Source organism: Sylvia atricapilla, chromosome 5 (assembly GCF_009819655.1).
Source record: "Sylvia atricapilla isolate bSylAtr1 chromosome 5, bSylAtr1.pri, whole genome shotgun sequence".
NCBI lineage: Eukaryota > Metazoa > Chordata > Aves > Passeriformes > Sylviidae > Sylvia > Sylvia atricapilla.
Window position 1 is genome coordinate 20,744,431 of NC_089144.1, and position 24,765 is coordinate 20,769,195.

At 41.5% G+C, this 24,765-nt stretch overlaps 1 protein-coding gene across 2 annotated transcripts in view; it reads left to right on the forward strand.

Moving 5' to 3' along the window:
- MKLN1 (muskelin 1) overlaps window positions 1-23,618 on the forward strand; it is a 93,797-nt gene extending 70,179 nt beyond the window's left edge. The window contains exons 13-18 of one of the 2 annotated variants that reach the window (XR_010743588.1): window positions 7,812-7,959; window positions 8,962-9,076; window positions 10,729-10,868; window positions 13,088-13,190; window positions 15,503-18,465; window positions 21,351-21,393. Coding sequence is in view for 1 of the 2 variants with exons in the window: in XM_066318873.1 (XP_066174970.1) it covers window positions 7,812-7,959; window positions 8,962-9,076; window positions 10,729-10,868; window positions 13,088-13,190; window positions 21,351-21,393; window positions 23,292-23,425 (683 nt within the window). In the remaining variant the exon portion in view is untranslated. Of the gene's footprint in view, window positions 1-7,811; window positions 7,960-8,961; window positions 9,077-10,728; window positions 10,869-13,087; window positions 13,191-15,502; window positions 18,466-21,350; window positions 21,394-23,291 lie in introns of those variants that run through there. The other variant, XM_066318873.1, reaches the window with a different exon arrangement.
- The last annotated feature ends 1,147 nt before the right edge of the window (window positions 23,619-24,765 follow it).

Sequence of the window (24,765 nt, forward strand, 5' to 3'; positions counted from 1 at the left end):
AAATACTGTAAAAGGAGAAATACGTAGGTGAAAGGCCAGGTTCAACCTGTGGTTGGCGTCCTTAACTAACCCTCCATACCCAGGTAAACTCCACACTGTGCTGGTTAAACTTCTGGCAGCTCTTCTGTCCTTTCTGTCATTTGACACTCTTCATCATGAGCGCAATACAAATAATTGATGCATGAAACCACATAGCAGCTCAAAAGAAACAAAACAAAACCGGAAAATAAGAATTAAGAATACCTCTTCTGGAAATTCTAGCAAAGACAAAAAAAAAAAAGTGAAACCCAGAAAAATAAGAATTTACTAAGTGAAAATTATCATAAGATAAAGATAATCTGCACAAAGGCAGGCAGGGTACTCAGAGGCAGAGAACTGGAGTAAAGAGACAGAAGTTATTTTGGCCAGAAAGATGAGACCAAGCTGTTGTCTTGTTATGTTTGCATTAAATATCAGAAAGGGAAAAAAAAAGGAAGAGAAGGGAGCAGGGCTGCAGTTCTGTGTGGCTCAAAGCACTGCGGCTACATATCCTGTGTATATTTCTGTATGACAGAAGTCTTTAAAAACGCCCAGAAGGCCTGTAACACAGCCATAAAGAACTGATTTCATGCCTTTTCTCTTCAAATGACAGAGAAAAATGTTCCTTTCTTCCCAAAAAGAATTTCTGCATGTATAAGCACATCATTTTCCTGTTACAAATACCCTGATCTTCATTCTAGAAGTCAGAATTTGAAATTTGATTTGCAGTGTGTACCACTGTGGGACAGAAGTTACAAGTATTTCTCACGTTTTATATGTTCCATCCCATTCATCTCTTCTTCCAGTTACTAAAAACCCCAGGAAGGTAATTAATCTTGAACTTAATATGCCCTCCTCCTTTTGATCAGGCTTAACTTTTAGCAAGTAATCTTGCTGAACTTTTGAAGTGAATTATTGGTGTTGACGAGTTATTGTTTGCTCATTAATTTAGTTATGCCAATAAGGGAGAAAAGTACCCAAGCTCTAATACTTTGGAGTAGTTTCTTTACTCGAGTGCTTCCGAGAAAGAACCAGCTCATATTGTTGACAGTTTCCTTTATTCAGGTGCACGTTGCCTGATGCTGCTCTGCAGACACCCACGCTCCCTTTGTTGTCCTTAGAGCTTTTAAAGAATTGATTTCTGTTTTTTCCCCCAGGAAATTAATAACATTCTGCAGTTTTGATCTTTTCAAGCTACATGTCTTCATAGCCAGAAGCTTGAAAACATGTGACTTCAGGCTGACACCTTTGTCTGCTTCAGATTTAAAGATACCGAGTTTGTCAGGACACTGAGCTCGGCTTTTCATACATGAACTACAAGGTTCATGTATGAGAAATGAGAAATAAAGTAAATTTTTAGCCCTTCTCCCCATTCCCACAGGCCCTGAAGTGATGAATAGAAGATGGTTTTGTTTTTTTTTTTTTTTTAAATAAGAAAATGACTCACTGGAAATAATTCACAAGTAGATTTTTTTGGTTTACTGTTCTCCTGTGTGTAGAAAGTAAACAAACAGATTTGAACGTTTCCATTGCTTTTGAAAGAAAATGCTGGGATAATTTGCATTTTTACAGGAAGAGAACAAAATGCTTATTACATTCAGACAGCAAATGTTGACAGTACTATTTTCACCCCAAAAAAGCAAGTCTTTATTGTGCTCTTGTTAGGTAGTGATACACCATTTTGATCTGTCTGAACAAAGTGATTGCTTGCCTGGTCGCTGTGAAGTTTTAAGCTGCTCAGTGTGATGAGTCAAGTTGAGGATGCCTGACCTAAATGTTCCTATAAAGTCCCATGATTACATTTTGTTCCTGGCTTGCGTGTGGCATTCAGTTCTATTCTTAGTTGAGCTATTCTGATTTTTACCCTTTCTAAAAGAACTTAATTGTGCATTTGTTTAAATATCTCGTGGAGTAGGGAGATTTTTTGAAAACTAGTGAAATGGATAATAAGGACTATCAGTAACACAGAGTTGTTGCAATGCTATAAAACCATGGTAATGATATGTTGGTTTTGCTGCTCTCATCTCCTGAGATATTTGTGCTGTTCAGCGTTTCTTTGCTTTTGTTTGTGCCTCTGATGTTGATCCTATGACCAGCTTCTTGGATGGCTGATGTGTTTAGGAACGATGGGTGATAAATATCGCTTAAATCTTCTTAATTTGAAGTAAAAGACATAATTCTAACAAATTTAGATGTGCAACTGTGGTGATGTGTTGGATGTGAAGAAAGATAACAGAGGTGCAAATTGGAGGGATTTTAGTACCATTGAATAGAGTTTGTATTTGGAGGAGAGGCAGAAATGTGTATGTTGATGGACACACTTTTAGAGCAATTTTATATTTTAATTGCTTTAAAAAGCACATCAACAATGCTCAAGCAACAACCCCCCCTGCTCCCAACAAACAAAAATGGTGTATATATGAAGGATACAGGTGGTCTGGAAATGCCACCAGTCCTGGGTGCCCCCAGGGGCTGGACTGGAAGCTTTCCTGAGTCCCCTAGTGTGCAATCCATGGCTAATCATTGGCAGTCATTTCAGTTCAGAGGGAGCTCATGGCAACACTTCTAGTTGAGGGGTTCCTATGATAATCCCATCTGGCCCTTACTGAGGTGGTGTAAGAGCTCCTGCTCAGAGGGAGAATTCCTTCTGCAAGAGAATTTGAAGAAGAAGAGCATCTTGTATCCCTTGGCACTGAGTAACTTCCAAAGTCAAATGTAAGCAAGCCTTAAAGTTCTTGTGGCTTGTTGTAGTGTTGAAGTGGTTCTTAAGTGCAGCTTACAGATGGTTTGTAAGCTACCAGTGAAGCTCCTAGGTCTCTTGTTGGGCAGGTGCCCATTTCACATACAGAGCTGTGCACCTCAGAGATGGGGAATTTCATGGATAAGTACCACGGACAGAGGCGACACAGCCCAGCCCAGGAACCAAGGCAAAGGCAGAAAAACATGAATCAAAATAGTACAGGTAGCTCAGCATGGCTGGGGTCCAGCTCAGACAGGCAGCCTCCATATCCCATTTTCATCACCTCTTAGTGACACCTGGCATGTTGTGCCTGTGTTCAGGTAAGGTCTTGCCCAGTGGCCAGCCCATCTCTTGCCATGGAAGCATTTTGTTTTGTGAGGGACCTTATGTGCTTTTCATCTTGTGAGGTGTCGCTCTGAACTAATCCCCAGATCTTTTCCTCTGCCTGTGAGGGTGAGGAGAGGAGCAGGCAGTCACCAGATCTCAGAAATCCATTCAGATTTACTGACTGATAGGTTTTTTTCTCCAAAGTCTCAGAGAGACCCGAGCGTTGGACGTTGGATTGTTGTTTTGTCAACATGACAACCAAACTGTTCAGATGGTCTCCTTAGCTGCTCTTTGGCAGACTGCCAGATGCAGTCTCATCAGGAAAAATCCAAGAGGATAATCATTATCTTGCTGTGTCAACAGCTGGCCTGGTGCTATCACTCACCACGACTTGCTCCATTAAAATCTGGGGGAGGTGCTGCTTCCGCTTTGCAGGAACTACAAGGAGTGGCATGGAATAATTTGCAAACCTCCCACTTTTTAAAAATTAATCTACTGGGAGGTGCCAGGTTCTGGTGTGCAGCAGTATCCGTGTGATGCAGCTTTCTCCCAATTTTGTGATCACGAGGCATCACAAGGAGGGAGGATACTTGTGGTGAAACTGGCAGTCACATGTTCTGAGGGTTTCATAACTCAGGTGGCACTAAAACCCTGTCAGTGAACTTGCTTCTCTTATTTATCCTTCATTAATCCTTTGGGCATGGCCTGTAGACTGTAAATTTATAGAATTGTTTGGCCGTTGTCGTGTTTCAAAATGTGTTGAAAAATTTGCTGTAGTATCCTGTCAAATGTAAGAGATGAGATTTACTTTCCTAGATGCTGTTTCCAGTATGAGAACCACATCTGTGTAACCCTAAAATTGACTTTAACTTGCTCAGAGAAGCTGTGGCTACTCCTGGCTCCCTGGAAATGTCCAAGGCCAGGTTGGGGCTTGGAGCAACCTGGGACAGTGGGAGGGGTCCCTGCCCATGGCAGGGGTTGGCACTAGATGATCTTTAAGGTCCCTTCCAACTCAAATCACCCTAGAATTCAATGAATTTAAATTTCCTGCTTTGCAAGCTCTGTCTCTGTGTAAAAGTTGTTTTCTTGCTTCAATATTGGCAGCAGCCAAGGTTGTGCTTGAAACAACTGTAGCTGTTTGCACACACAAGCCAAAAAATATTCAGCTGGCTGAAATGATCACTCTGATCCCATAAACTCCTGTAAGCAGGGACTGTGGTAGCAGGAACGTGGCTGTTCCATGATTAGGTGTCACTTTCAAAGAAAAGCTGTTCCTATGTGTTGCATTTAAATGGAAATTACTCTATATTGAGCTCCACAGCATCTCCTCGTAGCTTGCTCAGGAATTATTGCTTGCTTATTGAACTGGCTGTGAACTCCTGGCCTGTGTGGCTGAATATTGTTTCTAAATATTAGGCCACGAGCTTTTAATTTTTACTGTGTAAAAATGAATGAAAATACTAAGTTCCTGAGCAAGGATTCAGACCTCTTATTTTCAGGTAGTTACTGCCTTTATACCCTGGGCTGGCTAATGAGATTAAGGGGAAAGAAAACATTCAGTAGCACAGGAAAGGCATTCACCATCTTCTAGACTTTTTGGGATTATGTTCCTCTCTACAGCTTTTCCTCTTCAGTAAGTGGTGTATTGTCATAGGAGCCAAGTTAATACCACATAGCCACAGGCCAGTGTTCAAAACATCCGGGGCTAAATCCTCAGTCACTGCTTTGTCCTTGGAGCTGGCTGCCCACAGCTGACCCAAGAGGTGCCCTGAAAGGTGTGGAATTGGTGGGGATTTGCTCCAAAGCTGATCTTACATCTCTGTGAAGAAGCCCAAGGGAGGAAACTTGGATGGAGTCTTTCTTATCAATCATTCACCCCTTGGATCTACTACACTGCAAATAACAGATCTGGAAGTGCTCTGGTTCTCACCTCTTCTTATTTGACTTTTCTCTCCCAAGTCCTAGAACTTAAAAAGATATGTCCTAAGCAATCAATTATTATCACTGTTAAAGGCCCATTTTTATATGTTCAGTTTTGTTGCCCCTGCAGAATTAGATCTCCTTCCCAACGTACATTTTGTTACCTAAATGTCACAAGTATTTTTCCAACGTTTCCAGCCTGTGTCCCTCTCTAATACTCGGACCATTCTCATTTGAATTCTGTCCAACATTTCCTTCCAGTCTGCTGCACTTGCAGATGATGAACCTCTCTTACCCCCTAGTGGAAGTATTTCAGTGCTGAGGTTTTTATGGAGCCCTTATGCTCTGTCAAGGATCAGACCTCCTTGAAAAACATCTTTTTTTGGTGTTTCTGTTGGGTTTAAAACATCACAGCTTCTCCTGCTCGCTGTGTAGTATCTTGTCTTACTGTCTATTTATTTTCAGAGACTTGTTTATCAAATTTGTGTTATGGAGTTTTTTTTAATGACACTGCATCCAACTTTCCCATTTTGTCCTCCTCTGCAAAAGACCAGATGTCAACTCTTTCTTGCCTAGGGTACTGCTAAAATACAGTTTCTACACAGTTGCTTAGATAGGTCACAGAGTTTATGTAAGTTACTCCTTGCCTTGGCCCTTAGTAAATGTGGGGATTTATATTTCTGATTCTTTTCTAGACATTCTGCATTTCAAACAGTCTCAAGAAGAGTTTGATTTACAACTGAGGGAAGCCTAAAATTACTTGACTTGAATCTGGGTTTGATTGCAGTTGCTGCAGATTAATTCTATTCTTAATATCAAGTGGAAAAAACCACCAGCACTGAACTTTGGCAGCTTTTCCCTCCTTCATTATTTTAATAATAATTTCAGCTTTGGGAAATCGGGCATAAGCGAGATACAAAATTAATTTATTTAACAACATTTCAGGAGGAGGGATGGGACTTCCATAGACAAGTTTCAGATGCTTTGAGTATCAGTGGTAGTAGAGCAGCTATGTTCCTCATGATTATAATAATTTTCATTTCAATGAGGTATTAGTGCTCTGAAGATTTGCACAGGGTTTTTTTTTTTTTTGTAATATTCCCGGCGTGGTCTCAAGTGTTCAAAGCAGCAGATAGGGTTGCAAAGACATTTTCTATGTGCATTAGCATTGCTGATCAAATTTAGATGGCTCTCCTGCCAGAAATGTCTTGAACAGGCCTTGAATTTAATCCTTTTGGGTCAGCAACGTAGTCCCTGACTATGCAAACAAACACATTGCATGATACTTTTCAAAAATTAGCATTTTTTACCAATAGTCATCTTTCTGTTCTCAATTTCCTTTATGGGATGACTTTCACAGTCCTTGTTTGCCTTATTTAAAAACTAAGTTCTTTGTGGTTTGCGGATAAAACAAGGTGTGTAGCCATTGTTGTGTCAGTGTTATTGCCGTATTTTTTTTTCTGTTTTCTACTACCCATTTGCTTATAAACTGGATTAATTTTCCTTTAAAACTTTGTGGCAAAATTGGAGGTCAGACTAGACAGGTTTATGCTGATGAGGGCTCCAAAACCTCTTCCTGCTGTAAAATAATAAAGATTTTGTCAAAGGGAGTCTGAGAATGAGTTATCCAAATATATTCCAGTTTCTGTTTAAATTTACATGAGAATTAAGCATTTAAAATATTTTAAAAGATATGCTTAGGTTTTGTGGTGTTGCTAAATTCTTCACTAGGGGCTAAAATTGTAGAAAACGAAATTCTACTCAGAATTTTTTAATTCTTTTATTGCTTTCCTGGCCTAACAAGTGAAAAGAGTGAAGCGTGAGAATGAAACCAGTTACAGAATGAGTTTCCAAAATACCATTTTGTGTATTCCCCAACGGCAATATTAAATGTTTTATTAATGTAGGACTCGTTTTCTAGGCTGTGGGTGCAGTTCAGTTAATTGCAAGGAAGAATTTGCAAAATACAAGAGTTCTGAGAATTTTTCGTGCCAAAATCTTGACCGAAGGCCAGGAACCTTTACCAGCCTTTGTAAACTGACCCAGAAAGAGAAAGGAGACAAACAGGATCTGTAAACAAAGATCACGTGCCCTTCACAAATACATTTTGGAGGGATGGTTGCCTAGGGAAACAGGAAATGGGGAATTACACAACAAACAAAAAGGACTGCCAAACAAATTTGCTGACCTTTTTTTCGGGGAATTATGATGAAAACTATTGGAATCTGCAGGATTTCACCATGTTTCTAAATCCGAAGGTGGGACAGAAGAATAGTTTGGTAATTACGCCACAGCTATTCAGAAAATACAAAAAACTTCTTTGACATCTTTGTCCTGTAGGGTTGTGAGCTGTAGAATCGTGATGTCATCTTGAATTTTTTGGAGTTTCCCAGCTTTTGCAATTAAGCTTTCTGGAATCAATGCTTCCTTTTACAGATGAGATAATAACAAAATCACTCCATTCATATTTGTAAGGGTCGTCTGGTCATTTAGCTCTATGTTAGGCATCTTAATCCTCATTTCTGAGCTGGTAGTCTCCCAAATGGTTCTGTCCATAGGTTTTCCTAGGAAACAGCAGCTCTCAGAATGGTTTGTTTTTTCTTCCAAGAAAAAACAGAAAGATAGAAAGAGAGATGGAAAGAGAAGAAGAGAATTTTCATTGGACTTGGCTTAACAGGGAAGAAGTTGGCCTCTGGATGATGATCTGCTGAATTGCAGGGGGAAGGAAACTCATTTCCCTGATGTTTGGATCCCTTTCTGCATCCTCTGTTGTTTCCAGTGTGTAACTTTTATTTTCTTTTCCCAGTTCCAATGACAGGTTTTACTCAAAGGGCCACCATTGATCCCGAACTGAATGAAATCCACGTCTTGTCAGGGCTCAGTAAAGACAAGGAGAAGCGGGAAGAAAACGTAAGGAATTCCTTCTGGATTTATGACATTGTGAGGAACAGTTGGTAAGTCCTGAGTTCTGACTTCCACACTGACTTTATTTAGAAAGCCATCCTGTCTCCCTAAGGTAATTCTATGATCTCAGTTAACCATGGAATTGTGGAAAGTTGTGGAAGACAGCTGAGTTCCCTTGGGGCCCCTCTTTTTCCCATTGCCTTTAGAGGTATCATGGCAATAATCCAAATGAGGGAGAGCAGTCATGTGAACATCTTTATTGGAGCCAGGTGGAGGGGATGAGGGGAAGTGAGCAGTTATAAAAGGTTTTTCCTGTAGGAAGGGTTCAAGGCCAGGATTCAGCACCAGACCAGCAAATTCAGTCCAGTGTAAGTTGTTAATAGCAGTGTACGTGGCTCTAGTGCTTAGAAACTGAGGAAATTGATGCAAGTGAATGGTGATGGAGAAGTCTCCGTGCCAGATCTGATACTATGAGAAAATATCTCCAGGTTTGTTCAGTGAATTGTACTTAGTAGCTCGTTACCACTGTTCCTTTGCAGAGCTGGCAGAGATTTTGTATTCAAGGCCTCTTCTAAAGTGGGGTCAGTCACTTCAAAAGGTCTGAGTGTTGTTTTTTTAAAAGTGAATTCTCAGTTATAATTTAAGTCTGCCTGGAAATCACTGACTGAAATACCACCTCTGCTATAATCTGTGGTCTAAAGCTCTTCTAGGTCCAAGATGTTTTTTTCCATAATAAAAAAAATACTTCATGCTGATAGTTCTGTAGGCAAATAATGTAACATCTGAAGAGATCCCCAAAGCTCATGACAAATAATTTTCTAGAATTTTTTCCAGTTTGGCTTGTGCTTGAGGATTGTTTTCAGCCAAGGTGACCTCTGATTGCTGGCTGGGTGCTTTGTAGAGCTAAGGATGGGATGGGATAATAGAGGACAACATAGAGAGAAGTAAGAAAATTTTTTGTGTTTTACATCATTTGTACCTTCCAGCCATTCAGCAACTTTTTATGCTATTTGTAGGTACAACTAATAATTCCTTACTGCTTTGAACTTCAGGTCTTGTGTCTATAAGAATGACCAAGCAGCAAAAGAGAATCCAGGTAAAAGCCTTCAGGAAGAGGAGCCCTGCCCAAGGTTTGCCCATCAGCTGGTGTACGATGAGTTGCACAAGGTATGAAATTTTTTTTTTAGTCTCTTTACTCTTAAGATGTAGCTATTTCCTTAAAGATGGTGCAATAAATAGACTTTTTGAATATTTGAATTAATATGGTGAGTAGCTCTCATTTCCCGTATTTTGAAATAAGTTGCTAAACTACTTTTTATGTTAGTATGAAGTAAACAAGAGATCTGGTCTCACACTTCAGAACATACAAAACTTCATTCATTATTCTCAGGGATTTAAACTCACCTGTTGGTGACTAAATGAGAACAGATAATTACCAAAATTCTTAAGAAAAGATATGTTTGAATGAACTAATCACAGTTAAGAATCCTCTGAACCCAAGGTGCCTCACTTTGTCCTGCATGCCAAAAGCAACTGTCATTCTTTAGCACTGTCAGCCTCCAATGGACACATTCATACATAAATAGACTTAAAATTTGATTTAGTGTATATGACAACTCAATAAACTTAGGGCTTTGTGCATATTAACCAATAAAGCACAAACCCACAGATTAGGTTCATAAATAACGTTAACTCATAAATTTAAACTACTGTGACACGTTTACTGATCCTTTAATGGATTTTTCTAAAAATTCTCCCTATTCATAAACAGCCTGAGTTAAAGAAAAAAAATTTTAGTCTTGCATTCTGTGGGATGTTAATCAAATTTGGGTAAGCCGACTGGCTCAAAACTTGACAATAAGAGGGATTTTTAAGGAGGAATGGGTGCAGATTCTGTATGGAGAAATTGCATTACTTCTTGTCTTCACTGTAATGATACAATAAATAAGTATAATGATACAGTAAGTAAGTAAGGACTGTTCTGCCTTTACTTCTAAGTGTAAGGCACCATGAGACAAAGTAGTATTTTCTGAGTTACTCTGAAGGTTGCTAAGTCACCGCAGTTGCCCAGCTTTATCTGAGGAACTGTTTGATGTGCTTGTTTTGAAGAGTCTTATTTTTAGAAACCTCTGTTCCAATGACCTTTCTAAACTCCTCTGATATAAATAAGGAGAGCCTACAGCAGTGGGATGCAGAATACATTGTTTTGAGTGATTATTTTTAAAGCCGTGGGGAAAGGTAGCCTCTTGGACTTGTTAAACTTCAGTATTTGAAGGTCCTTTGTAGCGTGTTTAATATCAACAGTTCAGAGTCTGAAATTACCACACGATGGGAAGAAAAATGTAGTAAAGAAATAAACAGCCCTTTTGTGACACTTGCACTCTTCTGGAAATTTGCCTCTCTCTGTAAGTCTAGATTATGCTGGACTAGGCTTGCTGTCGCTTTACTTTGGACATCTTTAGGACTTCCAACTCACTTCCAACTCACTTAAGGATTTATCATGTTCATAAGGTTTTTCCTAAAGAAAGAGTTTGCATGAATTTTGGATCTGTATTTATACATATCTCAGGTATCTGCTAGGGGGATATTCTAACAGTGCAATTTTTTAATTATCTTAAGATGTAAATGGTTTAAGAGAACTTTCTTCATCTCCAAGGGGACAAAGGGAAACTAATAATAAGATGGAGCAGAGTCTGTCTAAAAGGTAGATTTTCTCACACCAGAATAAACCTCTGCAAAGCTGCTGACATAGTAGATTGTCTTTGTTCCGTGGATTTATACAAACAATCAATTTTTTTATCTACCTCTCATTTCCTTAGGTTCATTACTTATTTGGAGGGAATCCTGGTAAATCCTGCTCTCCAAAGATGAGATTAGATGATTTCTGGTCTCTGAAGCTCTGTCGACCTTCAAAGGAATACCTGCTAAGACACTGCAAATACCTCATCAGAAAGCATAGGTATAGAAACAAAGGTGGTTTGCAATTTTCTTTTCCAGGTGTCTCATTTTTCTCCAAGTTGCTAAGACTCAAATCTCTCATAAACCATTTTATGAAATGTCATTTTGTTGGTTATATGGAACTAGATGATCTCCAAGGTCCCTTCTAAACCTCTTGCAGATGTCTTGATTATTTTTTAAAATTATTTTAATGAAAAGCAGTGCGTTAGGGCTGAACTGCAAAATTAACTTGATTCATTTTGTCTATGCTATTCTAAAACTAGAAAAATTTGGTTATTGTGTGGGGAGTCATGGGGAATTTTTAGATTCCCTTTTCACTCTGCTGCTCATCAACATGTGTTTTGGTGCTGTCACCTCCCAAGGAAATGGAGTATGTTTTGGAAACACTGTGCTTGGAGATAGTAACAGCCTGCAAGGATGCTAATGAAGTCTGGGGGCTGGATGTCTTTGCACATCTGAGACTCAACCGTGGTGAGGTCATCAGAGTTTCTCATTCAGAAACTCCTGAAAGAGCTCACTTGGGCAGAATTCAGCTACACTGCAGTGCTTCTTGCACTCTGGATGTTTCAGAGCTGCATTAGATTTGCTATTTAGGGCAACAGCTTTTCAAAATCAAGCTTATGGTGTTGTCTTAGTCAAGAAATTGCAGCAGTGAGAGAGCCTTTCAGGACCCAGCAAATCATTTGAAGGCAGTAAATAGCTCTCCCTGAATTCTGGGGGAGAATTCTTTGTTATCAGGCTCTGACAAGAGTTGGAAGGTCAGGTTTTCCTGATGGTATTTTATTTCTGAGGCAGCAAGCAAATTGCTGTACTCAGCTCACAGCCACTGTGGCTGGGCAAGACACTGAGATTAGCCACACAGCAGCTGTGAATACCTACAAGAATTAATAAAAGCCTTGCCTAGATATCTGGGAGGCTTATTGAACCCAGATGTGGTGGTATGGAAATGTAGCTGTGCAGCCCCCAGAGACAGTTCTGGATTATTTGTTTCTACTTGCTTAAATTGCACTTGAAGGAAATGTTGCTGTGTTATTTGGCAGAAGTTTGGGGTTTATGGGCCATGCTCCCAGTTTTGGGGTCTGTGTGAGGGAGTCAAACCTGAGCAGCCAGGGATGGTGGGATGGGTACCTGGCTGGAGCTGGCTGCCCTTTACCTGCACTCCCCCAAGCTCTGGGTACCAGAACAGGTACTGGCCTTGCATCTACAGCAAACCCACAGATCAGCTGGGCTCCTCTTTTTTCCTATGAACTTGTTCAGTACCAGTCAGCCAAGCTGGGCAGGTGGAAAAAGACAAAGTGCCAGTGGTTCCTCTCATTTAAAGGACTTCAGCTCTCTGGAGCGTGGTGATGTCATCTGAGAAAACCTATGGCAGGGTTTGAAACCATGTGTAGTGACAAAACTGTCAAATGCATCAGGTGACAGACACAGTCTTTGTGCTCCCTGCACTGCTCAATCACTGACATTTTTAGGCAGTTTCAAAATTCAGGCTGTACATGTCCACCGTGTATAAATAGCCAGGTAGATGACCTAAATAAAAAAAAATAACAATATGAGAAGATGACAAACAGTGTGATGCTGCGCTCAGTGGGTAGGTGAGAGGAGGAAAAAGGTGATTTTAAACCTCATCCGTTCTAGGCTTAAGCAACCAATTCAGTGCTGCAGGGAAGTAGCTCTGCTCACTGAGGATGCTGAGCCCAGAATCATTTCCTGAGGGCTCTGTTCACTTCTTGACGGAATTCACAGAAGTTCCAGTTCCTGTTCATTAAAAGAAAATGAGGAAATAATGGTGATGGTGCACAGGATTTTTATGGAGCTGTGCTGTTTCCAGAGGTGGGATGTTAATATCCCAGGGACTGAAGTGCTCAAGGCTTGCCTGTATCTCATCTGTGAGGTGCTACTCACGCTTTATTTCATTTGTGGAAAACAAGCTGTACTCAGTATTTTATATTTGTATATTAAGAAGTTTCTGTGCATATGCTGTTGAATATTTTTAGTGAGAATGTAATACTTTGCCATTTTAACTCCTTTACACCCCAAAAAACCCCTCTTCCATGTTCTGGTCTGACTTGAAATTCCATCAAACATGAGGCTCAGCTGCCATTAATTTGTTTTTCTTTGGAAATACTGGGTTTGTTAGATAGGTTTTGCTCTATGTTGAACCAGTAGTATTTAGTTCTGAAGGAAATGACTCTGCTAAAGTTTCCTGTCTCTTCTCTGCAGGTTTGAAGAGAAAGCTCAGACTGACCCTCTCAGTGCACTGAAGTACCTGCAGAATGATTTATATGTAACTGTGGATCACTCGGACCCCGAGGAGACAAAGGAGGTGAGGATCAATGATCCTTGTCCTAAAGAAATCTAAACTGTGTTCTCCTTGAAAGTTTTGAGCCTCTTTAACCTGGGTTTTATTAAGTTTGTAAAAGCTCTGCAGGTGCCAGACACTTTGCTATATCATTTATTTCTCTGCACCTAAGTCACACTGTTTTGAAAACAGTCATTTAACAACTGCAAGTCCAGATAAAATAGCTTTTGTACTCCTGAGAGTGAAGACTGAGCCTTTGTTTTAATTCCAGTGTGCTGGTGTATATTTTGGGAGCTTTAATTGAAATGTAAACTCTGAAATGTCACCAGTCTGTAGTTGGTTGTGCAGTAGAAAGAAAGTAGAATCTTACTCATGCTCAGGTTTCTCAGTGTTCTGCATTTCTGGGGAGGAACAGTTTTTCCAAAGATGATCACTATTTCTGGAAGTAGTTTATACCTATACATTGCTTGCTACCCTTAAAATCTTATCTCCTTTGCCTTTTGAATATTATCCAGTAGGCATGTTCTTTATTTATTCCAGGAATTTGTTCCCATTTCCTGTTTTGATTCCAGTGCCTCGGTGCGTGTCACTTTACAAAACCGATTAAAGAAATAGTGAGAAGTGTCAGATAAAGTGGTTGGTTTGACTCTGGCATTAATTTCCACATGGAATTTGAGGCAGCCAGCTGAGATATGCTCCTGATGGGTAGATAAGGAAAAGTCTGAGGTTCTTGCTGTCTTCTTTCCTTAATGACTTGGGAAGGGATTCAACAGCTCCCTTTATAAAATCGTGATAGGAGGAGGGGCAGTTCTATTCCATGCTGTGTCCCTGGATTAAATCTCTTAATCTGGTGGCATTAACTTGCTACTTTAGCTAAGGGAAAGATTAAACAGACACTGAAAGGTCTTGGGGGAGAATATGCTTCTTGCATGTGTGCAGGTTGGAAATGCAGGGTTAGAATTAGGAAAAAGTTTACTCTTATCAGGATCTTGGAAGTGATCACATTTGTCATAAATTCTAATCAGCCTTTATAAACATGTGAGTCAACAAAACATTTAAATGCTGTGACTCTCTGTTCTCTGTATATAGTTACTTGTTTTAATTGTTCCATATCAAGTAGTTTCACATCCTTTCTAGTAATTTCTAGCATAGGAAAGACAACAGATGATCCTCCTTTTTTTAAGGTAGAAAAGATTTTATTCCCCCCCCCCAGTATGTGTCATCTTCCCACTGTGGTTACGCTTCCAGAGTCTTTAAGGTTGAAAAAGACTTTGAAGGTCATCAAGTGCACTCATTGTCCCAGCACTGCCAAGGCAACAACTAAACCATGTCCCCAGGTGCCACATCTGTATGGCTTTTAAATACGTCCAGAAATGGGAATTACAGCCCAGGCAGCCTGTGCCAGAGCTGCACAACCCTTCTGGTGAATTTTTTCCTGATACCCAGCTTTAACTTGAGGCCATTTCGTCTTGTTCTGTGTTTTATTACTTGGGAGTGACACCTCCACTGCCCCCCGGCTGTCTCCTCCTGTCAGGGACTTGTGCAGAGCCAGGAGGTTCCCCCTTTTCTCCAGGCTGAGCCCCTTTGCCAGCTCCCTCAGCCTCTCCTGGGGCTCCAGACCCTTCCTCAGCTCAATTCCCCTCCCTGGACACACTCCATCCCCTCAGTGACTTTCTTGTTGTGAGGGGCCTAAAACTGAACCCAGAATTCAAGGTTTGTTCTTCCTGTTTGAGCCTGTACTAACCCATACAGTTCAAGGCCCCATTCTGATGCTTTCTTTTCCCCTTCTGCTCACTCCTGCTCCTGTAAGATATGTCCTATGTTCTCTGATCTCCTTTTTTCTCCACGTCACACCTGTATGCTGCTAGCCTGTTTGTCCTCAGCCAGTTATTCCTAAGAAGATTTTGCCTCTCATGCCTGGCTGGGCCTTTTTATTATTCCCTGAACAGCAAACATCTGTGGTGTGATGAGCAAGCTCCTCTCCTAGTTCCTGCTGCCTCCTGTCGCCCACAGACAAAAGGAGCTGCTGCAGAAGCTGCATGTTAGACACATCTGGCGCAGGAAAGCCTTTAATATCCTGCTTTCCTTTTCCCAGTTCACTGTTCAACTTGTCCACCTTGTAGGAATGGAGAATTTACATGACTGCATGGGCTTCTCTGAGGTTTTGGGGGAATGTAGAAGCTGTATCATACCAGGTAGAAATAGAATGAAATGTTTGAAGAAAATAATTACCCCTTTTGAGAGAGCACACTGATGTCTGAACATTAATGATCAGTGAATGAGCTTACATAGCTCAATCCAGCTGAGTGAATATATTGTGGATTCTTTCTCTGCAGGCCTAATGTCTGATCCAAACAAAATCCAATAGCTTCTGTCTGTCGTGTTGAGCCCTCAGATCAGCACACACCATTCAGCAGAATTCAAGCTTCCATCCATTCCAGCCATCTCCAAAAATCATCTAACAGTTTCTGGGATGCTTTTGGTTTGAATTTGGGGGTGGTTTTTGTTGGTTTGTTTTGTTGTGGGTTTTTTAAATTATTCTTCATCGTGCTGGTCATAAAGCTTTAACTCGCAAAGCTTTTTTATGCTGGGACAGATCTGCCAGGGCTGTGGCACAGAGCCAGCTGCTGGGCTGGTACTGACTGGGTGCGTTTCCAGTTGACGTCAATTTACCTTCCGGTTATCACATCGAGTTGGCTTTTTGCTCTGGCGTTGCATCTTCAAATAGCTCCTGTGCTTTCCAGAGGACTGACGCAGGCTTTTTGGATTCCATATCGAATTTCAAACACCAGTTTGATTATGTCTCTCAGCCCAGACACCTCCATGCCCTGCCTTTATTTGACTTGTATCTTGATTAATAACAAAGGCAATAGATGTGATTGGCTGCAGCTACTGAATGCTGTGAGGCTTCTTAAAACTTTAGGGAATCAATTCCTGCCTGTTTTCCCTCTTTCCAGGGCAACTGTTAAATTTGGGAAGGACCAGGTTGAGTAGTTTTATCCTGGACTTTGTGCAGTAATTCTGGAGACTGGCCTGTATGGCTTCATGTTTTATGGATAGAGATCTGGGTGGTGTTATATACCATTACAAGCAGAATTTCTCCTTGTGGTGAGACTTGCTTGCTTTGTAATAGAAGTAATTCCTTCTAACTTACTTAGGCAAGTCTGTTCAGCTGTTTGTAGTTGGATGCCAAGGAAAACAAACAGACTGTTCTTGAAACTTACTTTGGCGTTAGTAACCAATTTTGTTTAAAGTAGCATGAATGATTGATAGTAGGAACATACCCCAAGATTTTCATTCTGTTACTGTGAAATTCAGGCATGCTAAGAGGACTATATTTTTATTTTCCTTTTTTTATTACTCTGAGATGAAGTAGATGCCTGCAAGTAACAGGTATTGCATGGGTGCTTGGTTTAGTAGCCACAGGCTGTCTGCCAGCAATTTCTCTGCCCACAAATGCAGATCCAGTTCTCTTTAACCGCGATTCTGCTTGACATCACTTAAACCTCCTCAGTCAGTTCAGTGTTCCCAATTCAGTGGATCTTTTTTACTGGCTGTGGGTTAATAGCCCTGACAGTGTAGGAAAAGGAGAGTAAGTCCCTGGAAAAGGGGGAATTTTGCCTCTGATTTAACAGATTAAAAGTTGTATAGAAGGGTCATTTGCTGGTGTAAAACTTTTCTGCTGGCGTGGCTGTTCTTCTGTGTCACACACAGATTACAACAGCAGGCTTTTAAAGATAAAAGGATGGTCAAAATAAACATCAAATTGAATTCCAAATTTTGTTCTTAGAGAAGAACAGGTGCTGTTAAAGCACAGAAACATCAGTAGTTCATGTACAAAAGCTAAAGATGCTCCTTGAACACAGCAGTAATCATACCCAGAACTTTGCTGCTGTTAAATGGGCTGCAGTAGAAATCAAGATGACACAAAAAATGTCCGGTGCTTTCCAAGTATGGGAGAGCAGGATCATTTTGTACATGGAGATTCAACAACTGATGAAGCTCTATCCCATGATTGTTGTAAAATAGATACAAAGCACAAGGAAAACTCACAGTATGTTTTTCTTGGAGCATGGTGGGAGAAAGGGCAAGGACCTGGAGGCCAGTCTGAGGCCTGACTTGCTTGTAGACTAAGGCTGGAGGCCCCTGTTCAAGGCTGCTTCATACTTTCCGTTCTTAAGACCTTGTCTTTAATAAATTTGACAGATAAAGCCAGCAGGGCCCTAAAGTATTGTTTGAATCTGCATTAGACTGATATTTCTGGGAAAATTGAAGCCCAAATGGGAAAAATAGTTCTAGGAAGGAGCTAAGAAAAGCCTGTTTCTCTTCTTTGTGTCCTGCTGTGATTCTTTGTAAAGCCTCAGAGCCTGAGTGCTGCAGGAGCACAGGCTTTGGAGCCAAGGAGCCTTTACAAAAAACAGTGTTCAGCCTTCCCAATTTCAGCGACAGCTCCATCCTCAAAGGATTTGAGCCTCTCTTTGCTTCTTTGAGCCTGTGCTGGGGGTCACCAGCCCCAGAGAACTGGTCAAAACTGAGGAACTGGTTTATGCTGTGATCTGAGCACTCACACACAGGCATTACAGAGGAGGAGGAATTGTGTCTGATTCATATAACCTGCCAGGTATCCCAAACAAGAGTTACTCATTCCCGCTTAATCATGTTTTTTTTGTGCAAAGGCAGAGGTGTGCAGCAAATATATAAAAATAGACATAGTATATAACCTTTTATTAGTTAACCAGATCTGTTTATCTCCAAGGAACCCCTGCCTCTGTTCAGAAGTCTTGTTGAATCTCTGAGAGAGAAGTTAATTGTATAACAAAGGGAACTGCTGTCTTTTGAGCAGAGGCTTAATTTGGAATGGATGAAGCCAGTGAGCCAGAGGGATTGTCAGAAGAAAATGGGTGGTGGTGTGATTAAACAGTTGGATGCTTCTGCTGGATAATTGAATTCTGCTCTTGCCTTCATAACAGAGTTGCTGTGTGATATTAAGCAAATTGTTTTTCCTAGATGGTCATTAATTGAGTGTTTTATTCTGGTGCCTAATGGGAGAGATCTGAGGTGTGATTTGCTTGAGGGCTTTGCTTTTCTGTGAATTCAGAAGCTGTTGCATAACACTACATATTTTGAAAAATCAGATACTGTTAGTTTCAAACAGACCCAATATTAATCAGAGTTTGAAGTGCCATCTGTTAGAATAACAATTAATATGATAAGAAAGTCGATGAAGAAATTAATTCCTTCTTAGAGCAGAGCTTGAACTTTGTGAAGAAAATAGTACATTGGATATCTGCTGGGAATGGTATGTAGGAGACCTGGTATTCAGTGAGCAGTAGCTGTCCTACACTTGGGGAAAAAAGTAGGGATTCTTTGGGAGAACGTTGTAGGGTTTGGAATTGTAATACAAATGTAGAGTGAACCAGCTTAGGCTCAGCACTGTCCTTAACTGATGTTCTTAACTCACATGCTTGACTTTTCCATCAGAAAGTGCTTTTCAAGTGTGAGCTGATATACGAATTTAATTTCAAACTAAACAAACAATGGCCCTCAAGGTTAACTCAAGTGCGGTGCCATTGGTGGAGAGGGAAACAAGATCCTTCATCCCCACAAAGCTGCAAAGAAACTCATAGCCATGAAAATCCATCGTGCCTGGTGCGAATGAGGCTGGAATACTTGGCAGAGGCTGTTTTCACCGCGGTTTTTGTCTCAGTTCAGCGAGTTCCTGGCTGAACCCTGCTCATCTGACCCCTTAATTGGGCACCTGAGCCCCAGTGTGGCTCTGTGCTCCCAGCAGGGTGTTCCTGCAGGAGCACAGGAACCCCTGGAAGCGCGTGGCGTCCCCTTTATCCCAGCTGGTGTGCCACCAGGCAGCTGGCAGCGGACCCATGAGGCACTTGTGTGGGAGGGAAGGATGGCCAGAGCGTGGCATTTGCTCTCAGAAGCTGCATGGATTTAGCCACGGGTTTTATTGGAACTTTTGGAGCTATTTATGCTGGGCAGCTGTTTAAGTGCAGTGCTGCTGGGAAGCCAAGCTGCTTTCACAAATGAGGCTCAGGGTGGAATCCACGTGTGGCATTGCAGTGATTTTGTTTAACCAGGCCTCACACTCAGGGCACTTTACACCCACTTCCCCCTCATCTCCAGTTTGTCAATCCTATATCCTTCTCACCCTGCCTCCCTAAAGGATGCAGACTTACCCAGAACACTACAGTCCTTATTTTAGCCTGTTTTTTCCCTTGATGTCACATTGAAACTGATCTTACTGAAGTGTTTTTGTAGCTTCTTGCATTTGGTTGTAGATCTCCTTTTTGTAGCAGCATTTTGCATCTGTGACTTCTGGCAGTTTTGTGCTTGGACATTGTTCTGTGGAGGCTCTGCAGCCCTGACTTCTTTGAGCTTTCTTTGTAGAACTTGGTTTTCAGAACACCTAATTTTTTTTCTACTGCTTTCCTTATATCTTGCTAACTGACACAGGGCATCCCAAAATGGGTGCCTTATTGTAGAGGAGACTTTAAAACCTTGATAACAGCAAGAGTATTTTATTTAAAGAGTCTGCTCCTTGTCATGCACTTACCAGTTTTATAATACAGTTACACTGATCTGTTGTAGCTCCAAAGTGCATTTTCACAAAGACTCTGCACCTGTTCTGTATTGCAGATTTTTCCTGTTTATGTTGATTTGCACTTGGCCCTGGTGAAATGCACCTCAATCCATCATTATAATTTGGATTAAGTGGAAAAGCAGTTGGAAGGTTGTCTGTTCCATGCTGGCAGTCAGTCTGAGTGTGGTGTAAGGTCTGGTGATCCTGCCCTGTTCTACCAAGCAGGTTATCACTGAAAACCCAGGGTGATGCTGACCCTGGGGCACAGATGAATCACTCCTGAGTCAAGGCTCCATTTTGATGTCAAACCATTGATGGCCACCCACAGTAAAGTTATTTGACCTGTTTGTCTTCCCCTGTTGGCTTAATCTAAGTGGTGCCTTGACAGTGTGCCTTAAATATCATATAAAAGTGTTAGAATTCGTATGAAAGTCAGAATGGACAAGGTCTATTGCCAAGTCCCATCCCTAGGGCCTTCTGCCTCATAGGAGAAATCAGATTGATGTGCTACAACTTGTTGTTGCCAAATTCACGTTGGCTGCTACTCATCACCTTCTCCACTCCTACATGCCTACAAATTGTCTGTGTTCCCATTTTTACTTGAAATTGAAATTAAACTGATGGATATGTAATGCCTGGCTGTTCTTTCCACTCCTTTCCTGAACATATTTGCTTCTCTTCTGGTTTTTTCTTCCCTTCTTTTCCTTCAGGCTGTGTGCTGAAAACACACACTGGCAGGAGACACAATATTAAGCTTTGCTGTTCCTTGGGTAACTGGAAACAGCAGTCAGGGGCAGAGGAAGACACTGTGGTCACCATCTATCAGTGAAACATCAAGGGGGAATAAAACCATGAATGTGTTAATTAAAATGTTCTTGTTTATGGTCTTGATGTTCCCAAACAAAGAATTTTTATCTTTAGTTAAGAAGATACTGCCTTAAATTTGTGATAGGAGATCTCTGGCCATTCAGAAGGATTGTTGTCATTAGAGTCAGAATGGTTTGGGTTGGATGGGACCTTAAGGATCATTGAGTTCCAAACCTCCTGCCATGGTCAGGGATGCCACCCATTAGATCAGGTTGCTCAGTCCAGCCTGGCCTTGAACACTGCCTAGGTTGGGGCCTCCACAGCTTCTCTGGGTAGGGCTTTCTCTGTGTTCAAGAAGTTCATGATCACTCCAGCAGTTACCCTGTTTTTGTGTCATCTAATCCCTGGCTGCTGAGCCTGTACCATGTTAATCCCTGGGAATGTTACTGTGTGGAGAGGACTCTACCTTCTGGCAAAGAGGCAAAAATTATATGTAAAAAAATGAGATTTTTTAGAGCTCTCGGTCAAATACCTTTCATTACATCAACACTGCTCTAATTCTAGGAAAAAGCATCTAACTTGTGCCAAGGTGACAAATTGTAGTGCTCATGTGAAAGTGCCTGCTGCTGTTATTCTGTGTAGGCACAGGAGCTAGGAGGATTGTGTAGAGAAAACAGAGGAACTCTAAAGCTACTTGTACTTCTATGAATCCTTTGGGGTTTTTGCCTGTGTGGTTAATAACACTTTTTCTTTCTTTGTCCCTTACCTCCTCTCTGCAGTTTCAGCTTCTTGCCTCAGCATTATTTAAGTCTGGCTCGGATTCACGACTCTGGTGAGTATTGTGTGTCAGAGGAATTACATGATGTTCCCTTTGATAATTACTCTTAGTTTCTACTGGTTTTATATCAAATGTTATAGTTCCTATTAACATTGCAGGCTCTTTTCAATATGCAAAGTGTCACTACCCAGACATTTGAGAGGTTATTTATAATGACCAGTGTCCAATGCCTCAAGCCCATATTTAAAACATCTGTCAACATCCGTGGTTTTAAACCAATGCCTCCTGGGATCATTTTGTGTCTCTTATTACATCTGATCCTTCACTGTTACCCAAGTAAACAGAAGCTTTGGTCAGAATAAAGCACCTCCTGTCATGTCACTTTGGAATCTCACAGCATGGCTACGGCTCTGTTTGCTGTGATAACTGCAATTCCTGGAGTAGTTTGGTTCGCTCTGTTCTCTACAGAACGAGTTCTTTGGGCAGAGTGTCAAGAGCGGAGAAAACAGTGGCGTGAAGGGCTGGAAACAGGAGGGCCGAGCCAAAGCCGTGATTTGTTTTACTGCTCTGTCCAGTTAACTCTTTGGGAGATCTCAGACACTCATCCTGGGCAAGCTGTGGGAAAGCTACAAGCAGAAATTACGTCTTTGTTACTGCTGGGGTGTCCTCAAGTTGCTGAGCTCTCACTAAGAGAGTGGATGACTTCAGTTTTTGATGGAGGTGTAATTCCCAGTCTAAGAAATTGAGGGAAAATTAAAGCCCACTGCAGTCCTGCCCTACTGGATGAGGAAGCTCTGCTGACTTCCTGTGGTTTGGAAGACATCAAGTTGACCCTATAAGATCAACTTTTTTTTAAAGAAAGAAAACCCAGGCTTCAAAAGAGTTGGATTTTTCATAGACTCGTACAATGGCTTGGGCTGGAAGAGACCTTCAGAAATTGTCTCATTCCAACCCCCTCTTGCCATGAGCAGGGACACCCTCTGTATCCCAAGTTGCTCCAAGCCTCATCTAACCTGGTCTTGAACACTTCACGTATGGGACATCCACAGCTTCCCTGGGCAACTTGCGCCAGTGCTTCATCACCCTCAAAACTTTTACCTAGTTTTAAGCATTTTAAAAGAGTAATTAGTTCTTGACTGAGTACAATACTTTATCAGATTTGGGTTTACAGATAGGAGGATATGTACATCAGGAGATGCTTTGAAAATAGAAACCCCAATCCTCCTTAGTTGGACTAACTTGGTTGATTTTGATTAACTGAAGAGTGAGTTCACTGAATTAAAAAGCATTCCTTTGAGATAGCAGCAATGGAAGTGATCCAAAGTGGAAGAGAGTGTTGTGTGCCTGCCCTATTGTTCTTGCTGATCGTTTTAGTGTAGGGTTAAGATAAACAATGCAAACCAAACCCTGCTGTCTTGGGAGGCAGCACTCCAGAAACTGGTTTGCAAAGCTCATGTGTGCCAAGATGCAACCAAGTGCAAGTGCACTGAATAAATACCAAGTCTGGGCTGGGACTCCTGCTGTCAGCAGAACTTATCTCAAGAAAAACTCCAAGCAATCCAAGGAGCAATTCTGGTTATGGCAAAGAAGATAATGAAGAAAGCCCGAGGACAGAAGAAATGAGGCACCAAATAAAAATAGCTACATGGATTTTGTTTTCTGGGACATCAGAGCAGTCCCCTGAGAACTCCCTTCTTCCCCTGTTTCTTCAGGGCTGTCAGTGAGCTTGACAGGCATTTGTTTATTACTTTTGTGGCATTTTGATGGCAGTGCTTGCTTGGGGTGACGTAATCTCTGTATATGTGCTCACAGTAGTGGGACAGAGAGCTGGCAGCCTTATTAGTGGAGGCAGAGGGAGCTGTTAACATTTATCCCAAATGGACAATTCCACTGCTAAACTGAGTGTTTGGGATTGGGAGGAGTGACTTACTTTCCCCTTTTCTTCCTCCCCCAGGATTTTCAGACGTTGACCACACATATGCCCAGAGAACTCAGCTGTTTGACACATTAGTCAACTTCTTCCCAGACAACATGACCCCTCCTAAAGGCAACCTGGTGGACCTCATCACACTGTAATGGAGCAATCACTGGACACGTGGAGGAGGGGAAAAGCATCCATTTTCAGTATTTTAATTTTTTACTGCATTGATTGACTGCTGGGATGAAGTTAATATAGTAACCCCTAGGTGTTTTGAAAGGGGTTTTATACTTGTATGGTGAATCCCTGGAGCTTCTCCCTTGGAGTAGGTTAATAAATGTAACTGACGTACTTCTGACTAAATATATATATTTTTTCTGACTTTGGATTTGAGTTAGCAAATGTAAGATGAAAAGGTGGGGGAAAAAAGAAAAAGAAATAAAACCCAGTCATGCAGTGATCTTTTTGCCTATGGGGGAAAATCTGAGATTTGTGAGTTGTCTGGGATTAAAGACGATGGGTTTTATTTGTGTTTCCTGAGGAAGAGGGGGAAGAGTTTTTTCTTTCCTCATTTGTATCTAGTCATGAGGTTTGCTTAATCCTACAACTCTGTCCTCAGCAGCTGAATAACCTGGTGGTAGGACACTGGCACATGTTGAGATGATGTAATTTATGTCTTGAGTCTTGTACTCAGGGTGTGTCGCGGGAAGGGGAGCATGTTTCAAACCGTCTGTCTCCCCTTCCCAGAGCTGTGCTGACAGTCGTGTCTAATTGCTTTGAGACTCCATCTAAACTGACTGCCTTCATCCCTATCTCCTGTTCTCTGGATCCTTCCATGTAAACCTGGCAGACAGAAGGACCTCAGAGATGGAGCTGGAAACGAGAATGCGTTGCCGCCCGCACGGGCCCCTTTTCAGGGATTGTGTCTTTGCGCTGTGCTCATCCACTGAGAAACCCTGTGGGCCTTCAGCGAGCCTGGCAGAAATGGGTCTTCCACCACACACACCCCCAACCTCAGCAACCTGACCCAGGTTGGGTGTAGGATTTCTGAGCAGATTGTCTTCTTTTCCATTGTGCTTCTGTGTGCGTTCGTCCATGTGTACATGTACAGGGCGTTGCTCCCAACAGCTTGTCTTCTTCCTGTGTAGTGCAGCTCCCTTGTCAATGCTTTTAGAACCTAGATCTGACTGTGAGGGAGGCCTTCTTAGCATAAATCTCTGAAGATGAGCTGATGCATATGTATAGAAAATGTATTTTTCCTTTTGCTGAAAGCCTTCTTTATAAACACTGTAAGGGCTTGGTGCTGCACTGTGAGGTGGAATGAAGGACATGCATAATCCAGCATTAGAAACTCGGCTTTCGGTGTCCATGAGCATTCAGTACACACTGGCAGATGTAAATATTATATGAAACTGCAAAACTTTCTGTCCAGCAGTGTTCATGGCCAGTCGAGTATCTGTTGCTGCACCTGCTGTGGCTCCTGTTGAACTTGGTGGAA